Source organism: Scaptodrosophila lebanonensis, unplaced genomic scaffold, assembly GCF_003285725.1.
Source record: "Scaptodrosophila lebanonensis strain 11010-0011.00,11010-0021.00 unplaced genomic scaffold, SlebRS2 tig00000118-arrow-arrow-pilon, whole genome shotgun sequence".
Taxonomy (NCBI): domain Eukaryota; kingdom Metazoa; phylum Arthropoda; class Insecta; order Diptera; family Drosophilidae; genus Scaptodrosophila; species Scaptodrosophila lebanonensis.
This window is the reverse complement of record NW_022060578.1, coordinates 1,170,860-1,190,572: the sequence shown is the minus strand read 5'-3', so window position 1 is coordinate 1,190,572 and position 19,713 is coordinate 1,170,860. Positions and strand designations below refer to the sequence as shown.

The window sequence follows — 19,713 nt, the reverse complement described above, 5'->3', positions numbered from 1 at the left end:
GTGCGGCAGAAATCGCAAAATGAATTCGCAAGATGAATTCTAAGCCGAGCACGTTGTTAAATAGCTACTCAGGCCTTAATACGTCCATGGGTAATTAGCTGCCGCATTAATTTTAATTAGAAAAGTTATACACTCTGAGCTTAAGTTGACAGGCGAAGGTCCCAAGGCGCTACTTAAAACTACTACAAGTATTTAGCTCGATTTCGATTCTGGGTGTGAAGCGGACAAGGTGTGCTAACAGCCTTGGAATTTCAAAACGCTTCTATAGCGCTGCTTTAGGGATTATCGCATGTTCCGCAGCGTTTATTCAGGACTTCTTCATAGTTTATACATAAATTATTCAAAAGACCTTTAGAGGAGAGAATTGTTCTTCAAATATTGTGTTGCAGAAAATACCCAAATGGACGAACAGCTCGTGTTTAAAATAAAAACGCCACCTCATTCAACACAGTCCTGAATATCGACCCAGGAAGAAAGAACCAGCTGGTGCCGCTTTGGGGACTCCCCAAACAACAATAGGTACCGGTGTAATATAATAAACAAATAAATAAATATTAAAACCGGAATTGTGAGTAGCATTGACGACATTTTTTAGCGGGGAATATGGGGTCATGATCAACCATACACATATACTTTAGGGGGACCCGCGAAGCTTACTTAAAATTGGTTTGTTACAGTAATTACAATACACCTAATTCTGTTTTTACACGGTTTTGATTTAACACTGCTTGAAAATACCAAATTTTTAATTTTGTTGCACGATTTTTTTCCATTTAGCACGATTCAAAATAACACAACAGAAATAAATAAAAACGCACACAGCTCACAAACAGCTAGAAACCATTCTTGTATGGGTCGTTACAAAGAATTATACAAATTATAACAGCGTACACTGTCAAAAATGTAGATGCCGAACAAGTAAAAGAAAGTCCAGTTCAAAATTATTTTAGCCATCACTATCATTAGTGATTTTATTCGCATTCGAAGCAAGCAAATTCGAGTGACTGATGATGACTTCATTTTAATAATTATAGTTTTTTAATTTTGTTACCTTAAAAATTGAATAACCTTTTCTCTTTGTTAACAACATAGCAGTTCTACATACATACACGTAGATAATTCTTTTAAGTTCCTGAACTTGCCATACATTTAATTTATATTACATACTCTTAAGATATGCACTCTAACTATCTTTTTTTTCTTCAATAACTATGCTTGTTTAAATACACATTTTAAGTATATGTGATTTAATAATACAAACATGAATACCTGCTCTTAAAATCCTTGTTTTTTCGCTAATTTTAATAGGTTTTAGAGATGGTTCCTTATCTCCATAATCTATTTTTGCATACGATCAATGCCTCTTTTTACACGGTTTTTTCTGCAACCAATCCTCCGTGCAAAAACAGAAATAGCTGCATAACATTTGAGGGCTTACTGATTTATCTCTGAGTGTAATGACTGCAGGGTATTCAGTCGACAGTGAGTTGCTGCCAACCATTAATTAAAAGTCTCATATCGCACAATAGGCGATTCGAGTCGCTACACTTTCTTAGAGTCCAACGCACACAACAGATTCGCTGCGCAGATTGGAATTTGTGATGGAATGGCGTGTACTTAAGATTTTCTATGCTTTCACTTTCAACATACAGCTCTAGAAACCGCGGATAACGACTCGTGTTGCAGATTCCGAAAAAATTGTGGGCACTCACCTTTAGAATCCGCTTTGGGCCTCTCCTTTTCTTTCTTCTGTAGGTCTTGTAGGACCACCACCTTGGCTTGTGGCTGCTGCTCCGATATTTTGTAGAGCGGCTTCTGATGTAAAAGGGGCTGCTTTGTCGGCTGCTGCTTCTGGAAAAGTTTCGGGTGCACTACGGACTGGGCTGACTGGCTTTTCGACACTATAACTACGTCGGAACGCGTTGGCTTGGCGTTCTTAAGGCTGCTGGTGCTGGTGCACGTTGAAACAAGATTGCTGGTGTTTGTGTATTTTTCTGCAAGCGAGGAGAGTGGTGGTTAAAATTTATGCTGCCGACTTTTAGGCTGTGTGCCAAAATTAATATACAATATGTTGTCTGATTGCGAATCGAACAAAGCTAACGTTATTGCAAGTGAAATTGTCTTACTGCCGCTACTTACGATCTCCTTCGGACCTCTTCTTCTTACGCAAGACGTTCTTAACGAAGAACATATTTGTCGTGAAAGATTAGAAGTCGCAAAAATATGGGAATATTTGGTTGCATTAAGACGGAAACTAAATTTTGAACGCACGACTTTCCGAGTAGGAAGGCTAGATATATGTAGGTGTTGGAATGGTTTTAAATGTTCGTTTCTATTGTGTTTTTGGTGGAGTTTCGGGACACTCTGACATAATAAAGACAGGAATTTACGGGCCAACTAAACCAACTATGAATTTTGGAAACAACTTTACACAATTGGGACTTGGCATGTAACAAAAATTAAGTATCTAACGACTTAAATATTAATCGACGACACTTGTTCATACTGAAGCAATTTACACGAGATTCCGAGCGTGCAACGCAACATGTGGCACGCGGTGCGAGTGTGAGAGAAAATGCGGGTATGCCATACCCTAATATTGACTCAATTGACGATCAGTTGAAACCAGTTTCTGAGCACCTGTTTAGTAGCTAGCTTGACTGAAGAGATAAAGTACCAGCAAGACGCTTACAAATTCATACCTAACAAACCCGAGATCGAATCTAATTCCTAATCAGCACAAACTTCCGACAATGAAAATGGTTTAAAATGAATTAAAAATTATTAATTTTCAGGATCTTTATCGCGTGCAGATCGTGCACATGGTGCTTCTCCGTATAGGACCTGTCCAGTAGTATCGTAAACTCTTTTTCTTGTCATGCTTCTACTTCTAAAAACTGCCCCTATTTTGATCGATCCACTCATGCACTCATGAAACGCTTTCGTTTTCAGGTATTTCAGAAAAAGTGTTTTTTTAGAAATGCCATTTAAGGCAACCCAAAAATTAGAAAAATAGTTTTATTTAGAAAAATTAAAGCTTTTATTGACTTGATTTTAATTGCATTATGAAGCGAACAAGCTTGCCCAGACTCTTGGCTCAGATATTCATTTGGGCATACAAATAAGTCTTACTTACCTTTCCTATTCCCGGTAAGAAACTTAAATCTTTAACCTTTTATAAAGCATTGAAGCGATAAGCATAGCACGAGTATCTTAGGTTTTATGAACCACAAATTTATGTGAATTTGAGTGTCGAATAGATTACCCGATTTAATTTCAATATAATTAATATTTTGTCATCAAATTAACGGAATCATATGGAAGGGGACTAAAACCGTGTTTGCTTGAGAAGCAAACCCATTTTCTCTTAAAGGAATGAGAATTGGCAAGCAGTGCATTTCGAATGGAGCAGTGCGCGAAGAGCACGAAGTGTTGCGGCAACATGTTGCACGATGATCATGGAATGGCTGAGAGCGCTTTCTCTTAAAGCGGCAAGCTTGTTCGCTCACCTCTCTTTGCTCTTTTTATCCACTTATTTTTTATGCAGATACAGATACAGGTTTCCTTCAATTATAATTAGCATAATTTTCTGCTTGCTTTTGTCTTCTTTTTCCACTTGCTTTTTGGGCTGCAGTATGCGATGGCTGCGTCTCCTCTTGTCTTGTCTTGTCTGGTCTGGTCTTGTCTTTTCGTTGGCTGATTGTCATCGTTGCTGACCTCATAGCTGGCCAGGCGGCTAGTCGCTTGACTGCCTCGCTGTCCGTCTCTCGGGCTGTCTCTTTTCCTTCCCGCCTTTCCGCCTATTGTTTTGTTTAACTCATTTCCAGGCACTAATTGTAGGAGTTTCTTAACAAAACGAAACAAAACAAAATATTGTTGTCGTCTCTAACTAAGATTCAATGCAAACCGCAATGTGTACAACAACAACCGCATTCGAAGCCATAAATGGCTAGTACGAGTCTACTGGTTGTTGTTGTTGTTGTTGCTACTGCTGCTGACTAGCAGCACGATAGTTGGCAACGCCAGCCGAAAAAAGAGTTTACAATGTTGTGCCGCACAATGTCAGCCGAGCGCTGAACTTCAATTAAGGCACGACAAAAACAAAATCAGCAATTGCTACTGCGAAAATAATGACGATAATGATCACGATGATGATGATGATGATCATGACAACGACGACAACGCGTACGACAATGAAGATTGGCGCCCTCAGTCCAACATGAAGTCGTCTGGGGTCAACATAAAGCCAAGGCACGACAATATCGACAACAACAACAACAACAACTAAAGGCTAATCAAAACTAAGCATTTGCCAATGACTTTACACAGCTGCGTTGGCCACTTCCCATGCTATTGATAAAGAATTACTGGGCCATAAGAACCGGATCTAGCACGGGAGCTGGAGCATGTGGGCTGGCTGCCTTAACGAATACGATGGAGGCAGAAATGTGGCACGCTCGCAAATCTTACACAATTATGCCAATAATAAGTATTACTCGAGCTGTGGCTGTGGCTTTAATTTCAGCCTCAACTCGATGACAGAAGCGCCGGCTCGTTGTGGGCTCGATCGTGCGCTCCATGCTTGGAATATTTCAGAGAGGTCTAATGCGAATATCTGTACACACAGCCGAGTATATGAACGCTACAGGCGACGTGATTGAACGTTTTGAGCCGATTACGTGATTGCAGAAACGCCAGCAGACTTAAGCAGCCAGAATTTTAATGAACATTTTCGGCCAGCACTTGAAGACCGAATATTAGACTCCCTTATCAGTCACACGCCGAAATACTCGAGTAAGCTGTCCAACAGCATTGGAAGAAACAGCGGGCGGGAGATTAAAGCATTCAAAATTGTGGAACATCTATGTCTGTGGGTCTTCAACGAAGCATCGGTGGTTCAGTGGTAGAATGCTCGCCTGCCACGCGGGCGGCCCGGGTTCGATTCCCGGCCGATGCAAATCCTTTTTTTTTAAAGAACTACCAAATATTTAGTTCAACAAATAAGTATTTTACTAAGTCCAACTACTAATTAAGAATTGATGCAAGACACTTTTTTAAATGTTTAAATAACAATTTATATTTAAACATACACCATTTAGTTCAGCAATTTTTCTTAAAACCAACGAATAGTTGATTCATGCAGTACTTTTTTTTAATGTTTGGATAACAGTTAATGTTCAAAGGACCTCTGCGATTCTAAAGGCGACAACAAGACTCGAAGCTGTATTCAGGTCCACGGTCACATGGACCTACGGAACGAATTCAAATTAGTTTCGAAGTAACTGCCTAAAAGAGAGCTTTAGGATCCACTATTTTGGTAACCCCCCCACCCATATAAGCATCGGTGGTTCAGTGGTAGAATGCTCGCCTGCCACGCGGGCGGCCCGGGTTCGATTCCCGGCCGATGCATTTCATATTTTGTTTTCTTTTAAGGTACAAATAAAGCAGCTCTATATAAATAGGTAAATGTGTAAAATTCAATTTAAATGAAATATATTGCTTGAAATGTCGTGATTTTAAGCCACATATTTTATTATTTGTTGACCAATTTACTAGACTTTTAGCAATTTCAGCCGAGTATCATTTACTTCCAATACGTTTTTGCTTAGCTTGGCCCTCTTAATTGGAAATTATATACATACATTGGTCCTTTTTTCTGGTGGAGCCATTTCTATGTGTCCTCAAATTTTCAAAAAAGGGCATCGAACAAAGAGCCAAAAGTGGTTCGCTATTCAAGAATAGATTTTGACGAACATGTTGACCATCCAAATTGAATTGAATTGAATATGCCCAAGACAATGTTTTATCGCATTTTAATTGAATATTTGGGACTGGTTCTTACTTTCTTCCGCCCAAGTAGAATGATAACCAAAAACCGATCGACACTTGAGGCTAATTTTCGGTCAAAAAACTCACTCTTTAACCATCAACCTCTTCCCACATTCGCCTGATTTGGCAGGTTGCTTCTTCTACCTTTATGCAAAAATAAATTTGCCGATGAAAGGAATGTGGTATGTGGACGTAGAACTCATCTAAAAGGCATGTTCCGATATCGTGTGGCCATCCCATTCAACAAGCCAAAACACTCGTTCGATCTGCTTCTAGATCGCGCCAATCGCTGTATGGAGTCCGAAGGGAGCTATTTCTAATACATTAAGCTGACTTTTAACTCTTTTTGTTTGGATTTTTTCCGAGATTCGTTTTATGGAAATTCAAATAGTCTTGTTTGCATTTTTGGCAGCATAATTATAAGAGCATCGGTGGTTCAGTGGTAGAATGCTCGCCTGCCACGCGGGCGGCCCGGGTTCGATTCCCGGCCGATGCAAACATTTTTTTTTTTTTGAGATCACTCTTTTTTTGTATTTTCGAGAAATCCAATAAGTAGTTATCCAAGCTTTAATTGCGACAATTGAAGGTACAAACAAAGGAAATAATGACTTCAACAAATGGGCATCGAACAGTACGTTTCATTCTCAAATTCTCGAAACACGTTCCACCACATTTGTATTCATGTGCGAATAACGTGGAAAAAAAGCTTGCTTGATATACTTAATTGGGTGTCTTCAGTTTTCTTTTTTATCACTCGCTTATTCGTACATAAAATTAGAATAGGCACAGCTACGAAGTACGGGACAGACGGAGGTTGAGAGCAGGCGGACAGACAAGCAGGCGGCGTCGGCGGCGGCGGCGGTGACAGACAGAGAGACTATAAACGACTTAATGCAGCGGCATTCTAGTACATAATTCAACTTGCCCGCAAAGCCGCAGAACGGCAGAGCGGCAGTTGCCGAAGCTGGAAACAAACTTAAGCCGCAGTTGCTTTCCAGCGAGCTTCGCATAAACACACAATGAATTTCCCTATTAAGGCTAATTTATGTGCGATTACAAATTTGCATGCGGAATGGACGACACTCGAGTGAAATTGCGGGAAGTAAGCAAGTCCGAACAAAAACAAAATATCTTGCAGTTGCATCGGCCGGGAATCGAACCCGGGCCGCCCGCGTGGCAGGCGAGCATTCTACCACTGAACCACCGATGCTCGTGCACCACCCCCCGAAAATCGATCATACGAAGCGGACGCAGTTGATTAATTAAGAATGATAAACAATCGAGCGCTACTTCATGGATGGGCCCCACAAATACATATGTAAATGTATCGAAGTATCCCCTTTAATTTTTCGTGGAGCAAACATTTTTTCAAATCGCACTTCGTTTACTTAAAAAGCTAACGAATCTAGTGGAATAGTCATTCTGGCTAAAGAAATACCCAAAACTTCTGCTTATAGTATTTACATAATACTCGTATTGATTACCTTTTAGCTATCTCCAGATTATTGCAAAAACTAAGAGAAAGCCCTAATGCCAACCCCAATTTCAATAAGTGCTGCTCAATTTATTTAAGGTTCTAGTTGCGCTTAAGAGTGTTCTACTTGTATTTAATATAATTAGTCAAAATAAAAGTAATAATCCTGAACTGTCTAAGAACACAAAAATAAAAAATAAAAATAAAAAAATGTTCAATTACTTATCAAATTTTTGATAGATGCTAATATTTATATCTTAATATAACCCATGAAAAGGGAAATAACTGTAAATACATACTTATGTACACATATACATATTATGCCCCCCATTTACATTCCTATCCTTATAAGCAAACGTATAATTATTTTTCTCAAATCTTATCAAAATTATCATTTACTTATACATATTTACAAGTAAATAATGTACCAAAATTGTGCGTCGTTACTTCCATTTATATCGCGATTACACTCTCTACAACCATTAAATAAAAAAGAAAATAAATAAGATAAAAAATAAAATTAAATTAAAAAAACTTATTCACTCTAAAATATAATAAAATAATGTTAGTTTTACTTAGTTATAGTACATCTAAGCTTAAGGCCACAGTGCTATAGCTTTTCTCCACTGTCCGTGCGTAGTTTTCACATTGCATAGGAGTTCTTTTTAAACAAATAAATAATAAAAGTAGTAATAAAGTTGAAAAATAATTTAATTTATTGAGCACTCCTATTTAGAAACAAACTCAAAAGTTGTGCCAGTTTTATGAACCAGTCACCAGTTACCGATTCTAATCGAACTTTAGATTTTTATTATTAGAAGCAAATCTTATTACATTATCTTAACAAACCGGACAGTTTTGAAGCAAAGGTGCTGTGAAAGGTATAGAGAGGAGTTATCTCGATTTTAAGATAGACAAAGGTTTTGTGGGTTGTAAGACTCAACTCAACTGTGGACTATTTAAACAATTCAGTTGAGGAATTTCAAGTTCTCGGCTGCAATTGCGAGCTGCTGCAATAGGTGCTCGAACGTTACGCCCCAATCATCAGGCTGTCGGCAAGGGACTATAACAGGGCGGTGACAACTCCACTCTTTGGGGCACATTTCGCATTCGGCATTCCGCATCACTCGACACGGATGAGTCATGGGAGTGTAAATCGAGGCAGCGAGTCCACAGTTCGTGGTCACGGGCTGCCAAATTGAAGTGAGTGAGCATTTCGCACAGATTGCGTGTGGAGCGATGGTCTTGGTCTGAAATCACTCGCAGATGTGCGACCGCGACCCAGGCCCAACGGTCTGGTGAGCACGCAGCGCACAAAGCGCCAAAACAATGCAAACAAAGTGCCGCTAAATTGTTTTTCTTCCCATTCCCCTACACATACACATACACATATATGTATATCTATGGTGTGTGTAAGTATGTGTGAATTAATACAAATACACTCGTAGCTACGCATTCCCAACACCGAGATCTACGACGAGCCGCGATTTGAACACCGCGGCCTCATGCTGGACTCAGCACGACACCTTGTGGGAAACACTGGGACCGAGAGATTGCAACTCATTGAGGCAATGGGGCACTACAAATTGAATACTTTCGAGGATAGTGGGGATGACCCTGCACTTTCGTGTACTCATATATATAAACAAGAATTAACCGATACGCCAGCGGATGTGGCCTTGGTTTTGGAATTTGCGCATCAGAGAGGAATTAGCGCCGGTGCCGTCTAGTGCGTCAGTCTACACAGCTTCCTGGAGGCTAATGACGCAATTCTAGGACGAGGTGGCTCGGCAACTGCGTCTCAGACAAGCACCCTTGACTTTCTCTACATTGAAACCGTAAGCGAAAATACGAATTGGGGCTCCCTTCTAAATACCTTTATCAATTTTGCATGTTTAACAAATATTAAATATACAGCATCTTATACTGTCTTTAGTTCGCCTAGTTCAACGACAGCCCATGAAGATAGTTTTAAAACAAGTTATTGTCGTGAAAATTGATTCAACCTGATTGTTAATAATAGCATAATAATATTCGGAATGTTAGATGTTCTTATAAGAGCTAAAGACATTACAATTTTATTTTTTCGGTCTTTTCTTATTTTCGGGAGTGGGTACAGGGTATTTAAGAGTCAAGGTCAGTTCTGTTCATCCAAACCCCCTTGACCTATGGCTTACAAGCATATACTTGTTTGATGTTCGAAGTGGCCTCAAAAGAGTCATATTAAAGGGTTGTGGGATTTAATTGAAGAATGGTTCAAGGATGAGGAACTTCTTTAGGACCTCTTTAGGATCACTGCAGCCTCTAGGGAATACATCTCTTGCTTTACAGATAATACTTAAAAGCGTTCTTGGTTGCAATTGTTTGACAAAGGGAAACGAAAACCAAAAATCAGAATTCAAATGTTATTGTTATGGACGGGGACCTATTGGGAGTTATAGTTATCTAATGCCGATACGAGAGCGGCAAAAGCTTGCTTTAGAGAGGACCGGACTTTAACTATACTGTATATCTATTGGCAATATGCAAAAAAAAAATGTACTTACTTGTCGCTGTGGGCGAGGGCGTTGACGACTTGGTTCGCGTCGATTGTCCCTTGACGGTCTGTTGGGTCTTTGGCGGCGGTCCCAGATCGGTGGGTGATATGCTCAGATTGCGCACATCACGCTTTTTGGCAGCTCCTGCAATGGAAGGGGCAGAGAAAAGGGTAAATGAGTAAATGCCCCAGCCATACGCACAAGCATGCACACAGACACATATTTTCAATATTTAATTTATGCACGAACACGTTTGTAAAGAGTGCTCCCCACTCCTCTTCCCCACTTCAATTCCCGAGTATTTCACATCTCAGAGGAAACTAACTCAGTTTTGCCTCAGCTTGTCGAGTTTTCAATACCCTACACAAATCATAATCGGCTCTTTGCTAAGGTGCTTATCAAATTCAAGGAAAAGTACATTTGATGTGGTCGAATCTGTTTAGCTTTTGGCAAACCTATCCGATGGTGCTTTACAAGCAGTCCCAAATCTGGAACAATCTTCATTTAATAAGACAGAGATCCCCTGTTATAGGAATATATGTGATAAATTTATTATTGTTTCTAGAATGTAAAGGTTCGTCCAAGTCAGTGGGTCCGGATTGCAACCTTTACTATATATGCCTGTGTACACTGGTGTCCACACATCACATTTGAACGCAGTGCCATTGCAATACTCTACCTTGCAACTGAACATTATCGCACCCGCCTCAAATGTTCAGTGTTTTCCCCAGAACTCGTTCGCAGAAGCTATTTGCATACCAATGTTCGCCAGATTAAAACAAAGCGTTTCCATTATCGAAGTGCGGCTGCCGCTGCTACGAGCCAGCAATTTTATAATTTGTTTGTGCAACTTGTTAACCGATGTCTGAGGCATGCTGCGAGGGTAGCAGCGAAAACAACGGCAGCAACAACAAGCAGCTGCATAAAATCTAATAATTTTTATTTTTAGCACAGCTGCTCCATTTGTGGGAAACGGGCAGAAGGGTGACGGGGGAGGAGCAGAAAAATGTTCGCCATTTAGCTTATGCACAACTTTTTTTTATCGTCCACGCCACATAATCCATTTTTGGGGCTAACCTCAGTAACGAGCTTACGTGTTCCCCACAAACATGTAATGGAAATAATGCTAGCATAGGTATTTCCAAGAATCAAACATTTAAGTCGAGCGACACTCATATTGTCCAACGCAGATCAAGTCCGTCGATGCCCCACTAATAGTATTTAACCCGACTATAGGGTGGTGTGAAGGTACATTGGTTTGCTGGGTAAGCCACATGAAATATGTAAGGTCTGCGAAATATGCCACCTTGTTATCATATTTTCCCTAAGCCCAATAAATTACAGTTCTAATTCGGTTTATAACTATTTAAGGGCAATACAATTTTTTATAAAAATAAATCAATATTTTGTAAACCAAATAATTACTTTAGATATGCCGTCTGGCATTGTCTTGACAATGTTTGGCGCACTCTGCTCTTCAAAGCAGCCAAATTGTCTTCTTTGGGACTAATATGGTCCTGCTGAAATGTCCAAGAATCTCCATGTATATTTTCTCAAAAATGTTTGAGATTTTCGTCCAATAGTCCGGAGTTTATTTTATTCAAAATGCATCACACACCATAAGGTGATCTTTTCCTTATGGTAGGGGTCCTGACAATAACGTTGATAACCATTCGGTGCATCTAAATTGGAATTATATATCCAAATCGTAATGTCCGTTGCCTGTTCCAATAACTTCTACTTCTCCCACAGTTTTTAATACTTTTTAACGTACTATATATATAGACTTCGACACCGTCCACGTCAGATCGCTATATAATATAGCTGTTATAATAGATACGATGTGATTTAAAAGCTCGTTTATTTTTATTTTGAGAATGAGGAACACGGTCGATTCGAAATAAATAAAATATAGGTTCAAGTGTAAGATTAGATAGGCGCAGCCCATGGCCACAAAGTAATGACGTATTAAGACGAAGTTAACTTCATCGTCGATATAGCCATGTCCGTCTGTTCGCCCAACTCTCCGTCTGCCTGTGGAACCACAAGAATTTCCACAATAAACTTTAAATACTTCAGGGACCAAACTTGGATTACAAGTTCTGCTTTCCAATTCACCACCAAGATTCTTCTAGATCCAAGCAACACAATTCACTCGATGAAGTCGTTTTCGTATAGCTCCAGCAATTCTTGCGCTCAAGACAGGAATCCACTTGTGTGTTTGAAACAAGCCATATCAAGATTCGGAAAAAAAAGATATAAAAATAAATAATATATACTAGCGGAATAATAGAAGACTTTTGATCTTGAGTTAAATATTAGAGAGATCAGTAGCTATACTTTAGACTATAATTCCCAAGTGGCTCTCCTGCGGTCGGTTGGTACGAATACAAACAGCTTGATTTGTTTATACAAGTAATGTGGGTTGCTGTCGTAGACTATTGCCAGATATGCCAGATAGCTTCACATGATTTATGCGTATATAAATGTAATTAATAATAATTAATGCAGCATCAATTTTGCAAGAAGAAAAACGTCCAAGATCAATATTCTTCGTCACAAGATTCTTGTACTTTCATCTTGAGCGCTCTTTTGTCCTTGTTCCGTATCGGTTTGAATACAAAACTCCCTCTTTTTGTGCGAGTGTAGATGGACAATTATCACTAAAGCACTAAAATGTGAGTTTTTCGTTTAAAAACCAACACTTTTCGGGCTTAATTCGAGTACTATTTCAGCTTTTGCTGAACCCAAAGTGAACCCTTACTTAAGTAGTTCAGAGACAGACACTCACCTTTGGAGACACCCTTCGCACGCTTTCCAAAACTGCCAAAGCGTTCGCGTTCAATCATTTGACTGTGTATATAGCGCTCGGAATACGAACGGGATAGTTTCTCCTTCGAACTGTGCACGCCCATTTTGATGGAGATTTGATGTTATTCACTTTTTTGTGATCTACCTTCCGTCGCAGTTTCTGATTTCACTTTCGCAGACTCAGCCGCAACTACACCCGCGCACAATCTGCGATGGTTTTAATTTGATGTTGTCGCGACAATTGCCGCTTCAATGAGTTTTTCTGGCGTTACTTTTCATTTAATAAACATGTACACTTTATTTTTCTTATTTCTTATTATCACAACAACAACGCCAACAACAACAGCCACACCACTCCGGACATTTCAGACATCAGCAATATTTTGGTTGCTTTTGCGGCTTTCGGAGTTTTCCCGGCTACAACGGTAATTGCATTTACTCGCAAATTGCCGTCAATTATGTTTTCATTTAGTTTGTGGCGATTAATTCGTACATATGTGGCAGCATATGGTTGGGAGTACGAGATCCGTGCGATGAGTAACTGGCCTAGCCATGGAAATGGATTTTTGCATAAATAGTGGATTCGAAGCTCCAGCGAAACATTGCACATTACTATATTTTAAATTATTTACAATATTTTAATACGTAATACCCGAAGATAACCAAAAAGTGTTGCCACCACAGTTTTGAAAATCCTACAAGCACCACGTATGTTTTGAGTTCGAGTTTCGGAATCGAAGCCTTTCCAGTTGCTACCAATTTAAGAAATATCGAGTTCAATCATTTGGACAGCGTCTGACGTTCTACCGTTCAAAAAGTTCTTAGCATTTATCTGTTAAATGCATTTCAAAACAATCGCACACTTTAGCTTTTGAGCAATTGTTCTAACTACAAAGTTGTCCAATTGGACCAGATTTGACAATGATCTGATAATTTTAAACGATGTGTGCTTAAAAAACAGACAAACGAACAAATTGGAGAAAACTCAAACTAGTTTTTACAGGGATATGAGAAGAAGATGACTTATTATTAACCAATTGGCCTATCAGAACATTAAAACTATTGATGAAGCAGGCCATCCACCTGGGAATTTGTTCATCGCGAGAACTACGAGAGTTGTTCTCTTCTTTATGGACGCGTAAAGTACAGTTTTTTAAAGTACAAATTTTTAATGCTTTTTAAGTCATTTTTCCACGATTTATTGCACAAATGCTTTTCTTATATTCATCAGTTTTATTTTTCAAAATGTTGGCTTCTTGTTTGGAGGCATTTAATAAATTGGAGCAACAAATCGTTGCTCATTTTAAGACGTGTCTGCTCGAACTATATTTTTGACAAATGATGTTCCACCGATCAATGCCATCCATAATCGAAAATGTTCGAACGAACACTCGAAAGATAGAAACATTTATATTCTTGGTGAACAAAACGCCTTCGACGAACTAATTCGCATGTGAGCAGAATAGGGCTAGCAGTTTAGGGCTCAATGTTGGCTATAATTATTAAAATAATTGATATGAGGTCAATAGTCTCTGGGTCTTTAATTAGCACTTCCACCTTATTAATTGGCGAATATTTTAAAGTATTCACTAAAAGAAAGACTATTTGTAAAATGTTCTACATATAATGGATTTGATTCGGAAAAGTATCTGCGTGTTTTACATTATAGCTTTATCAACCAATTCAGTTCGCTTTAAATCATAGCTTTACTTAAAACAGCTGGCCAGCCAATAAGCAGCAATTCAATTAACCGCCTCATTTAACACCGTATTTCGTTGGAGAGTCCGCATTAAAATTACAATACTATTAAGTATATCACAAACCGCCACCCGAACACCCACAATGTAGTTTTTCGTTTAATTAAATTATTTTTATGGCGCCATCAACAGCATTTTCCAACGCATTCCTGGCTACGCGCCTAAAGCGAAAAGTGCAATATTCGAATGAAAATCCCATTAAAATTCGTGTGAAAAATATGCCCACAACAGCCAACACACACACACACACACTCGTATACTATATACACACACATATTCATATTATGTTATAATTTGGTGCTCTAAACCATTTCACATTTAATTAAGAATTTTGAAAGAAGCAAGAAGCGAGAAACAAAGTGTGTGGATAATTTTGGGTGCAAAAAGCGAAAAGTTTTTGGATTAACACGACGAGGGGAATTTGCGCAAGCCCCCAAAAACCGAAATGATGAAAAATGTCGCACATGCTGATAAATTGCCATGTGAAAAGGCAGAGCGAGCGAAGATACCAAAAGCACGGAGCGACCTCAATTCAGAGCTTGTTGTTGTTGTGTTGGTTGTTGTGGGAACTGTAAAAAGTTGCAGCAGCAGGTGTGCGCAACAATATACTATATACTATATAGTATTGCACAGCATACAGATAAATCTAAATGCGAGTGAAGCAACGAAAAAACTCATACCGGAAAGTTTGTATCGCTGACTACTAGTCTACATAAAAACATATACGTATGAAGCAAAAACCCAAAAATAATCATAAATATTCAAAAATAAATGCACAATAACAATAATCTCGACCAAGAAAATGAGTTGACAAAGTACACGCCTCTATTTGGAGCAGTCGAAGCCCACAAATAATTTCCCCGGGCTGGGAAAGCCGCAGCAAACAGGTTGATGATGCGAGCCGGCGGCCTGCAGAGCAAAAGGGAAATTTTGCAGCGACCCAGGCGGCAACCTAATTTTATCAACAAAAAAAATATATATATCTAGCAGCGCCCCTTTTTTTTAGAAAAAAAAGGGAACCATGGCAGCAGCAACAACCACACTTGGTTGCAAATGTCAACTGGCTGGCTATAATTAGCATCCACTTCGTCAGAAGACTTACGAAAATGGAAGTGGGCGAGATGAGCAGTTCGTGATCGATAAAAAGTTCATATTGTGAATTAAATTTATACTAATTATGGGCTAAATGTTCAAATACTTATATGAACTATATGTTTCCGAAGGAGAAAAGCAGAAACCTCCTATGCTCCGATTCCGAAATAAATAAGTTCGATCTGTAAATAAAGTGATTTTCTAAGTACATATGAAAAATAAAAAACGAGATATTTTCCGTTTCGATAGAGTGCTGGAACAAATCTAGTAGTATATGTGTTCACTCCCAAAAAAGAATATCTAATTAAAGACTCGTTGTGTTGGCAATCAATATTGATTTCATTAGAACTCCCAGAAAATTTCGAAAACAAACTGAAACTCTAGCTTTGCATTTTATTCAATAAATCACGAAACAGAGGTCATAATATATTTCTCACGCGCTCCTCCATACATAGCTTTAAGCTAAATTTAGGGACGGCACGCGCATATAAATATATCGGTAACTATAGAGCATATGTCACATGCCAGGCATATCTCTTTGCCACTAATGCCGGAATTTTCCGGCGTAGACGACAAAAGCGGAAGTGGATGCAATTGGTGGTGTCTGGGGCCCTCAAGGGCGAGGACATCTAGTCGTGATGTGGGGTCGAGTTGTTGCGCCCCTGGTACCTCGGAGCTGTTTTTTGCAGCTGTACAGCTACAGCTAGACAAATAAATTATGCGAGAAATTAAATTCACTTTTTAATTAATTAATTAAAAGTTGTGTGCCTGTCCTGATGGCACTTCATTTCGGCACTTTAGGCCTCCCGGCACCAACGAGGCAGCAAGAGGCCAAGTAAATCAGCAATGCATGCCCCAAATGGTTGAACCCTTTCCGCTGCTCACATAACCATGGACTCTGGTCCATTAATTAGTAATTTCTGGGAGTAAATCCAAGGTCAATGCACTCCATCCGCAGTAACTACCCCAGCAGGGCAATAAAAATAGCAATTGCCATGCCACAGCATTTTTTTATATGGCGCACTTCAATAAAATATATATAGAAAGATTGTCTCAATGCTTGCCACAGTGGGAGGCAGGAGCCCCGGCAGCAGCTGCAGCAAATATGCATATTGCAATACACAGTGCTGGTCAATAAAATAGCACCAACTTGGCAAACGCATGGGCAGAGAGTGAATTCGTCTGAGTTATTTTTAAGACACCTTAGCATAGATTTTCTAAAAATAGTTAAAATAAAAACGCCCAATCGTCCACACTTTGGCGTGCACCTCGGATACTTCCAATGGACATCGTGTTCCATATCTGTACACAATGAGAAAAAACTAGTTAAAGCTCAGCGGATAGAAATCTCGATTTGAATATATCTTTATATATATGGTCTACGATTCATTCCTCTGGATGTTACAATCTTCCACACAATCAATCACTTTGTTCAACCGTACATCATTCAGTGAAAAATCCACAAATCCAGAAATTTCACTTTAATTCCACTGCTTTATTGTAATTCATATCAAACTATATGTATTTGCCTTTCTGCGTTTGTTTGTATTCCTCAGATTTAAGCATAAAATGTTCGGAAAGTAGGTGTCCGTTGAGGAACCGTTTTCCCAAACCGTTGACCCTTTTCCTATGGTTTAGCTAAGCTAAAGCTACAGGAAACTATCTAGAATTCAGAATTCAACGAATAGAAAAAACTTAAATGGACCTACTAATATTGAATATGAAATCCATAAAAGTACATGTTTGCACTTTTCTTCTGGATTTATAAAAATATAATTAAATATGCCCTCTTGTTTCGAATTTATCTTTTGCAGTATTACTTTCACAGCTAACCTTCTCAACGGATCTTTTCTATTAATTTGATTTATCTGGGGCTTACTATTTCGCTAAAAGGCTTTAAGGTCTTTCCTTTTTTTTCTTCGCTCCAGTTCGTCTAACAATTTCAATTTATGTCACCGACACATATATTTATTTTTAAACCAGACAACAAATGCAATTGCAATATTTTAGAAATGTATTTTTGCAACGCGAGCGACGTGCTCTGATTTCTGCCTTGCCTCCAAACGCATTTTGTGGTGCCTCTTCGGAGCGACCTGCCCCTCCGCCTGTGTGGCACACATTTCCCGACTGTACTGACTGGCGGCAAGTGTTGGCGATTTGTTTATGAAAAATATTCACACAGATGCTAGCTTCGTTTTGTGGGTTAAAATCATTTGGCAAATGCGTTAATTCGTTAAGCCAACACACTCAGCAATTGCCTTTTAGCCACGAATGTGCCTGGGCTGTCTCCCCGATTCATTATCTGTGGAATGACAGGCACTTTTGATGTCTCAATGAATGGGTTGGAGACAACATTACAGCTCTGTTCAATCAATGCAAATGAGATTGGCAGTTTTTTTGTTGTTTTTGTTTGGGAGATTTAGGTCATTGTAACACAAAAGAGCAAAGAGTGGAAATAGTGGTGCGAAAAGATCCAGATTCCAAATATGACACAGCTAACACAATTGTCTGCCTCTCAATTAGGAATCACTGTTGGAAAATGTAATACAATATTAATAAAATCAAACTAATTCATGCTTAATAATATCAGAAGCTAGATGAGAGAGCTGAGCGAATCACTTAGAAAAATGACAAGTTAAGGCAGAGCTACTCTACCAGCTCTGCCAGTTAGCTGACGACGTGAACATAAAATTTGAAGATGGGATTTACACGTACATCTGCAATAATAGTCAAAAGGTGGCTAAGCCGTTGTTTTGCTGGAAAGTGTGCTTTTTTCTTTTCGTAAAGAATTACATGAGAATATTGGATATTCCAGAAATATAACGCTTGCATATCATACATGTTGCAAGACAGACCGCTTTTGGAATTCCATGATTTTCCACTGTTGCAGTGGCTAGCACTAAGTCCGAATCTAAGCCCATTTAAATCCATGAATAATTATTTCTGATTACATCTTCAATGGGAGTCCTGCATGCTAAATGAAAGGAGAAGGGATAAATATAACAAATGTTGAAAAATGCAATGCACCGACGATTGCAAAAATTATGTTCTCCACGGTTATCCGTTAGCAATGAATGTAATTTATGTTATTTTATATTATTTCATTGCGAAACTAACAACTTTATAAAAACAAGGGCTTTTTATTGTCTTTTCAAATACTCAGCAGATGGGGACTATCTTTTAAGTAGCTAGAGAGCTATTGGCTCAACCTGTACAATGCACGGCAAATATTAGAATCTTTCTCTGAGAAGTTCAAATATAATATATTTGGAATCTGAACATCAGAAATCTAAGTGTGTTTGAAAGTCCGATGTTTTCCTTACCTCTAGACATTATTGTCATTTCTGCCAGCTACATATTGTTATATTGAAATGTTGAAATTTCATATAAACGTGAAAAGTAACTGTCTTATGAAAGTCATTAAGAAGCTAGCCAAGCTTTTAGCCACTTAAAGATTCAACGCCTCATGCCTCGCTCTGACGATTTGCATTCATTAATAGAATATCATCAATAGAAATAGAACGCCGGCGACACAACCCCCTCTGGCTTCTCCCATCCACGGTGTTTGACGAGTTTTGCTTTTAAAACTTTTAAATAGAAAACTGTACACCAGCTCGACACGACTCGACTTTCTAGACTAACTCTTGGTAGAAACAAAATTGCAGAGCTCAAGTGGGTGCCCGGTATACGGGTGCTATAGTATTTGTATTGTGATGATAAAATGCCGAGCGGTGTTGCACGTTTGGCATTTGCAAAGCAAACAACGAGCATAATCAGTTGGTTTAGGCATATGGCGATGGAACTGGGGCCGGTCTCGAAGAACAGTCCACACATGTAGGTCTCGGTATATTTCCCTATTCTCTAATGCAACCAAATTATGGTCGGGCAGGCCAAATGCTTCCGGTTTTCGCATTTCGTTTCGTTTAAGGCGGCAATTTCATTTCGACGGCACGTGCGACCCCAAGGCACTCTGCACTCGACTTGCCGGCTGAGACGGCGACAGTTAGGTCATTAAATCACAATATGAATGAAAATTGTTGTCATTATTGTTGTTGCTATTGTTGTTGCCCTTGTTGTTGTTGTTGTTGTTGGCCAGGAAGTGCGTGGTAAAAGTTACGCGCAGTCTAAGACCTAAAAGCGGCTCAATTAATTTATTGAATTAAGCGGCTTTCGGCAGTGAGCCACATACAGGCACTTGGAAACTCGAACCATG

General features: G+C 39.1%; 1 protein-coding gene and 4 non-coding genes across 6 annotated transcripts in view; 3 read left to right on the top strand and 2 right to left on the bottom strand.

Annotated features, from left to right (window-relative positions):
* The window catches only part of LOC115628493 (mucin-17), a 130,281-nt gene that overhangs the window by 35,587 nt on the left and 74,981 nt on the right, over nt 1-19,713 (bottom strand). The window contains exons 4-5 of one of the 2 annotated variants that reach the window (XM_030524627.1): nt 9,850-9,984; nt 1,713-1,994 (exon numbers count right to left, since the gene is read on the bottom strand). In XM_030524627.1, the coding sequence (XP_030380487.1) occupies nt 1,713-1,994; nt 9,850-9,984 (417 nt within the window). Of the gene's footprint in view, nt 1-1,712; nt 1,995-2,139; nt 2,385-9,849; nt 9,985-19,713 lie in introns of those variants that run through there. The other variant, XM_030524626.1, reaches the window with a different exon arrangement.
* Trnag-gcc lies at nt 4,887-4,957 on the top strand. The gene has a single exon. It is a non-coding gene; the product is annotated as a tRNA-Gly (tRNA).
* Nucleotides 5,339-5,409, top strand: Trnag-gcc. Its single transcript has one exon. It is a non-coding gene; the product is annotated as a tRNA-Gly (tRNA).
* Nucleotides 6,255-6,325, top strand: Trnag-gcc. Its single transcript has one exon. It is a non-coding gene; the product is annotated as a tRNA-Gly (tRNA).
* On the bottom strand, nt 6,969-7,039 carry Trnag-gcc. Its single transcript has one exon. It is a non-coding gene; the product is annotated as a tRNA-Gly (tRNA).